The 7518-nt window shown below is 33.3% G+C and overlaps 1 protein-coding gene across 1 annotated transcript; it reads left to right on the forward strand.

Annotated features, from left to right (window-relative positions):
- The first annotated feature begins 608 nt into the window (after nt 1-608).
- Nucleotides 609-1376, forward strand: LOC145098769 (uncharacterized). The gene has a single exon (XM_079036377.1). The coding sequence runs from the start codon at nt 609-611 to the stop codon at nt 1374-1376; it is 768 nt and encodes a 255-aa protein (XP_078892503.1).
- Nucleotides 1377-7518: the final 6142 nt, after the last annotated feature.

Genomic DNA, 7518 nt, shown 5'->3' on the forward strand with positions numbered 1-7518 from the left:
GACCATAGAGACTTAGGATGAGTTCAAAAGGAAACTCAAGAAGCAATTTTGTCCCCATAACGTCGAAGATGTAGCGATGAAGAAGTTTCGTGGATTAAAACACGTTGGGTCAATTAAAGATTATGTGACAGAATTATACTGCTTTAATGCTCGAGTTGCCTGGTTTACAAGAAAAAGACAAGTTATTTTCTTTCCAAGATGGACTACAATCTTGGGCATATAACGAGCTCAAGCGAAGGAATGTCCAAGATGTTGATGAAGCTATTGTCGTAGCAGAAGACATTATGGACTTTCAAAGAGATGCTTCGGCTAGAAGAACAAGTGGGGGAGATAAACCCACACCACGCCACCACAAAGGGATGATTGGCATGTTGCCAAACCCTCAGCTTTCAAAGGAAAGGGGGTTGAAACAGGACCCCAAAAGCAGGTGAATTGTTATTTATGTGACGAACCCCATCTAGTCAGGGACTGTCCAAAGAAGAAAAGGTATAACGTCGTGGTATTTGAAGATGAAAGTAAAGAAGCCCAGTTAAGCTCAATGCGAATCCTTTGTGGCTAAAGAAGAAACTAGGACGGAAAAGGAAAATAGAAAAAAGGGACGTGATCTAATGTTTGTTAATGCCAAGTTAAACGAAGAACATGTTAAAACCCTGATTGACACAGGTGCATCTCATAACTTCCTATCCGAAAACGAGGCCAAGAAGATGAATATCCAAAGTACGAAAGAGATAGGCCGATTTAAAGTTGTAAGCTCTCTGTCTGAACCTATCCTTGGAGTTGCTCATGTAATTTCAATCGAGGTTGGAGGATGGAAAGGCACGTTAGATTTAACAGTAGTTCCCATGGATGATTATCGACTAGTGCTAGGAATGGAATTCCTAGACGAGGTACGCCCTTTCTCGTTTGAAGAACAAACCATGCATATAACTAAGGGTTCGACAATACATATTATACTCGTAGAAAGGAACAAGATTGATTCGCGAACCCTATCAGCCAAGCAACTTAATAAGGGACTCCGAAAAGGTGAAATGACTTTCTTGGCAGCACTCAAAGAGAATGACCACACGTCCCAAATAGAAGTACCCACAGAGATCATGAATGTGCGTGAAGAATTCAAAGATGTGATGCCGCCAGAGTTGCCGAAGAAGCTACCTCCTAGGCGAGAGGTAGATCATGAGATAGAATTGGAACCACAAGCAAGACCACCAGCCATGGGGCCTTATCGAATGGCTCCCCTTGATTTTGAAGAACTTAGCAAACAATTGAAAGAGCTACCAAACTCCGGATTCATAAGGCCTTCAAAGGCCCCGTTCAGAGCACCCGTGTTCTTCCAAAAGAAGCATGATGGTAGCTTGAGAATGTGCATCACCTACTAAGCATTAAACAAAGTAACGGTGAAAAACAAATACCCCATTCCTATTATAGCAGATATTTTCGACCGACCAGTAAAAGCACGATGGTTCTCGAAGCTAGACCTGAGATCCGGATATTGGCAAGTACATATTGCAGCCGACGATGAACCAAAGACAACATGCATAACTAGGTACGGATCGTTCGAGGTCTTAGTCATGCCCTTTGGATTAACCAACGCACCTGCCACATTTTCACCTTAATGAATAAGATCTTCCATCCCTTCTAGGATAAATTCATTGTTGTGTATTTGGAGGACATTGTTGTGTACTTTGAGTCGTTGGAAGAGCACAATGATCATTTACGCTCAGTCTTCCAAGTACTCAAGGAAAACCAACTATATGTTAAGATGGAGAAGTGCTCCTTTGCGCACCCTGAAGTATAATTTCTAGGGAATAGGATTGTTGACGGAAAGATCCATATGGATGAAAGCAAAGTACGGGCCATCATTGAGTAGGAGCCGCCTAATAATGTATCTGAGTTACGATCATTCTTGGTCCTAATAAACTACTATCGCAGATTCGTCTCAAGGTACTCGGCTAGAGCTACACCACTAACCTTCCATCTCAAAAAGAAAGTGATATGGGAATGGACCGAGAAATGTCAAAGATCATTTGATGAATTAAATAATGCAGTCATGAAAGAACCTGTCTTGAAGCTTCTAGATTACTCCAAACCTTTCTTAGTACAAATGAACACATTAGAATTCGCGATAGGAGGATTCTTGATTCTATAAGAGCATCCAGTGGCCTACGAAAGTCGAAAATTAAATGAGACAGAACAAAGGTATCATGTACATGATAAGGAAATGACAGCAGTCATCCATTGTCTTCGGGTATGGAGGCATTATTTGCTTGGAAACCAGTTCATAATTCAAACTCATAATGTGGCCACCAGTTACTTTCAAAATCAGAAGAAACTCAGTCCCAAACAAGCACGTTGGCAACATTTTTGAGTCGAGTTCGGTTATGTCATGGAGTACAAACCTGGAAAAGCCAATGTTGTTGTCGACACTTTAAGTCGCAAGGCAGAACTAGCAGCTCTTACCTTGGTGACGTGTAACCTTGTTGATCGAATTAAAAGAAGGGATGAGACACGACCTACTAGCCAAGAACTTGATGGAGATGGTTAGAGAGGGCCAGGCAAGAAAATTTTGGGTCGAAGAAGGACTCCTACTCACAGTTGGAAACCACATGTATGTTCCGAAATGGGACAATTTAAGGTGTGAAGTCCTGAAGGAATGTAACAAATCTAAGTAGGTTGGACAACTGGGCACCCATCATAAAAGGGTACTTATAGAATGATCATATTACTAGCCAAGTATGTGAAGCAATGTGGATGCATATGTAAAGACTTGTCTTATATGCCAACAAGACAAGGTAGAACAAGCAAAGCCGGCAGGTCTATTAGAACCACTACCGATTGTCAAACGACCATTGGAAAGCATATCGATGGACTTCATCTCAGTACTACATATATATGAAGGATGCGGCTCTATAATGGTAGTTGTAGAACAGTTTTCAAAATATGGAACATTTATTTCATCCCCATGAGATTGCACGACCGAAGAAGCCGGACGACTATTCTTCAAGAATGTCTTGAAATATTGGGTACTCCCACAGAACATTAGAAGTGACAGAGATCCTCGCTTTACGGGAAAGTTTTGGAGAGATTTATTTAAACTTATGGGATCAGATCTCCACTTCTTGACTAGTTTTCACCCTCAGACTAATGGCCAGACTGAGAGGGTGAATCACTTGCTCAAGATTTACCTAAGGCACTTTGTGAGTGCGGACCAGAGAGATTGGGCCAAGTTGATATATGTGGCCCAATTTTCTTATAACTTACAGCTGAGCGAGGCTACAAGAAGTAGTCCCTTTGAACTCGCTATAGATCAACAACCGTTGACACCAAACGAACTAACTAAAAGCTACAAAGGATGAAGCCCTCCCGCATACAAGTTCGCAAAAGGGTGGAATGAAGAAATCGACATAGAAAAGTCTTACTTGAACAAGGCAGCTAAAAGAATGAAGAAATGGGCGAATACAAAAAGGAAGTCAAGAGAGTTCATTGTGGGGACGAAGTAATGGTAAAGCTTCCCCAAAGAATGTTCAAGTCTAACCGACAAGTACATAAAGGCTTGACTCGAAGATATGAGGGGCCTTACAAGATTGTTAAAAAGGTCGGGACACTGTCATACAAACTCGAGTTACCATCCAATTTGAAGCTTCATCCCGTATTCCACGTAAATCACCTCAAACAATACAATCGATACAAGGAGGACCCATCTAGACGTGAATCACATCGTGCCCCTGTCCCCAATGTTGTTTCATATGATAAGGAGGTAGAGGAAATCTTAGCCGACAGAGTGGTTCAAAAAAAAGAAACGCCCAACTGGATAGAGTATTACTTGCGATGGAAATGATTCCCCGAGAGCGAATCGAGCTGGGAACGAGAACAAGATTTATGGAAGTTCCATGACAAGATCAACGCTTACTGAACTAAAGCTTGAGGAGGACGTCAAGGACTTTGGTAGGGGAGGGTGTCACGAACTGTATCTAGAATTTTCCTGAGTACTCGAGAAGCTGGTGGAGTATGCTAGTTTGAGTCGGAATATCCTAAAGCGTCCTAGAATTTTATAGGACATCGACGATTTATCTTGATCTTTATAGAACCATGTAAACATGTAAATATCTAGAAAGATTATTCTAGAATAGTCTTGTATAAAGAAATAGGTAGTAACATTTAGAATATTCCGATGAGGAGGTGTAATGACCCTATAAATATGGGTGTAGCCATTTGATCCAAGATCATCGAAGTTGTCTTGTATTCTCTTGAACTCGTATAATAGAAGCTCTCTTTCATTTGTAGTAATTCTCAATCCTTGTCTCTTGCTTTCCAAGTCGTTAGTACATCGTAGAAGAAGCATAGTAAGCCTGACTTAGTAGAAGAAACACTAAATGGCACACGGTGATCGAGTAGTCCCGTGACATATAGCCCAAAATCTTTTTGGATATGTTATACAAACAGACATCTTGTTGCAATATATGGGAAATTTCTTGGTTTTTTTTTAATTAGATTTTTTATTTGTGGTGGACCATAGCATTGTTTGAAATTGAAAGAATCGATGCATATAAGTTTTTTTTGAAGTAACTGATTTGTGTGAGTTCTCTTAATTAATTTTTTTTGTATCTTTTTTTTTCTTTCTTCACACGGATGGTATTGTGACTTGGGTGAAGAAGAGGATTTGTCCTAGTCTACACAATTTGACCACAAACGAGGAAGTTGAAAGCATACCGATCGACGAGTCCCAACAGTTATGGCGTTTGTAGAAAATTTGTTAGTACATCATCTTTTACAATTGAGATTTTTTACTTGAAATTTTAATTATTAGCAAGTTTAAAATATTGATCCCTCAGTCTCGAAGTAAATGTAACATTAAAGGGTTTAATTTTTTTTCAAATATTTACAAATATACCGTTATAATTTTTATTTTTTATTTTTTATTTTTTATTTTTTTTGCTTTTATGTAGGGTCAAGATAGTGAATGACTTGCTACAACTTCAAAACGAAAAGAAAGAAAAGATTGAAAAATATAATATATTCTAGCAGAATGTATTCTGTTAGAATGTATAAAGAGCTTATTAGTAATAATAATAAATATCGTCTTTGTTAGATTTTGATTTTTTCCCTTTGTTAACCATTCTTAGTTTTAATCTTTAAGAAAAAAATATAATTATTAACCATTATTTGTTATATGTCTTTTATGAATGTAATTATTGTTTATAGGCATATTCTATAAGAATTAATGTAATTAGTGATTCTTAAAGAATAAAATATGTTTCATATAAAATGTGTATTCTATAAAAATTGTTAGTTTTTGATAATAGATGTTGTAGAATTCTTTAAACATGTGAATTCTTAAAAATATCTTAACTGAAACTACTATTTTATAAGAATAAAATCGAAAATATATTTACTAGTTTATGGCTAATATTTTGTCATTCTCACATAATAAAATCTATTATGGATAAATACTATGTTATAATTGAAAATGAATTAGTTTAAAAAATCAGAATTTAAAATTACAGAATAATTTATCCCTTAAATTTCGAATCTTTCTTATATAAACACAATTTAAATGACTAAAATATCCTTACAATGAAATTTATATGATTATATGGTATATGTTATTCGATTGTAATATTATAGACACTCAAATCATAGTCTTTTCATTCTATTCATCCATTGCTCCAGAATCATCTTTATAACCACACACTAAACGTTTATTGTCATCCACATTATAATATAACCCTATATATATATATATATATATATATATATATATATATATATATATATATATATATATATATATATATATATATATATATACACACGCCTTAATAGGAAGTTCATTTAAATTATTTATGAAAATTAAACGATTGAAGGTAAAAGTTATGTTTTTTATTAGTTTATAAACCTATATTTTGGATAAAATTAACGTATTTAATCATTTAACTGTTTAAGAACTATGTAAAATGTACATGTTAATATTTGATTATATGTTATTTACAAAAGTAAATCATTTTGACGCGATCCAAATATTTTGACAATTTTCACCGATCCATGATACTATCATTTGTTAGTGCTCGTAATAAAGAATTTTTTTGATCCAGCCTTGATACAGGAAGATCTAAAAGCAGTATAAAGCAATATAAACGAGTTAAACATAAATGATATATATTTAGTATATAGAAAATAGTATAGATGTATATCTCATATAAAATCTACTTTTATAGATTAAAAGAATAATAAATTTTATTAACTTGAAAATCATTCTCACCATAAAACTTCTAGCAATTTAAGGTGGTGTTCTTCAAAGCATTCTAGGTGGTGGTTATGATCATGGCACGTTCCCGTTACTTTTCATGAAGAAAAAAGTGTAATTAAATCTTTTAAAACTTCTATAAAAACAAGCAAATATATACAAAATAGAAATAGGAGTAAACAGTATTATCTTTCTCACCGACTAGCGGGCCACGCGGCCACTGTATACTAAAAATCCCATTTCGGTCAATTTCTTGAACTGTTCTTTAAGAATAAGACAAATTAGTTAAGTATATTTTATTTTATTTTATTTTAAAAGAGTATTTGTTAAAACAGTTGTATATAGTTTATGTTATAATACAGAGAAAAAGACAAATAAAGTTAAAACCTATTAATTTCTACTAAGATTAAAAAGCATTGAATATGGACAATATATATATATATATATATATATATATATATATATATATATATATATATATATATATATATATATATATATATTCCTATTCTAATTCTAATAAAAGAATAATTTTATTCTCTTTTTGACATGTGTCATCTTATTAAACCTCTTAATTAATACATGTTTTATTCTTTTTTTGCCATGTGTCATCATATTATGTCTCCCAATTAATACTTGCCACATGTCAACCTATTGATTATTATTTTAAATTTTAAATTTTCCACTCTATCTACATTAAATTAATAGCATTAAAATAAAATTAATACAAATTATAAAGTGATATAATTTCACATATTTATTTAAAATCAATAATTATAGTTTTATATAACTAAAAAATCTCCTAATTAATAATTTATTTAAAATAATTAATTAATAACTTTGAATTTTCACTAAAAAAACTTAATTAATTTTGTAACCGTGGTTCCCACGGGTTATAAACTAGTACTATAATAAATGAAGATCAATTTTGCCACATGTCAATCTCTCATAAGTTTTGACACTTGTCATTTTGTGATATTTTTAAAATAAAATAAAATCCACATGTCAATTTCTAGATTTTTCAATTTTTAAAATTAAAGTCACATAATATTTACATGTATATATATATATACATGTAAAGTACTAAATATAGTAAATGTGATAATAAATTGCAATTAATATGTTTTTTATTCCTTATTTCAAAATTTTATTTTAAAAAATATTTATTGTTTACATTTTGACATTTGATCTTTTTTTAATCAACCCGTGTATTACACGGGTTTTACACCTAGTGTATATATATATATATATATATATATATATATATATATATATAT

Source organism: Lactuca serriola, chromosome 4 (assembly GCF_051521515.1).
Source record: "Lactuca serriola cultivar US96UC23 chromosome 4, Lser_US96UC23_V15, whole genome shotgun sequence".
Taxonomy (NCBI): Eukaryota; Viridiplantae; Streptophyta; class Magnoliopsida; order Asterales; family Asteraceae; genus Lactuca; species Lactuca serriola.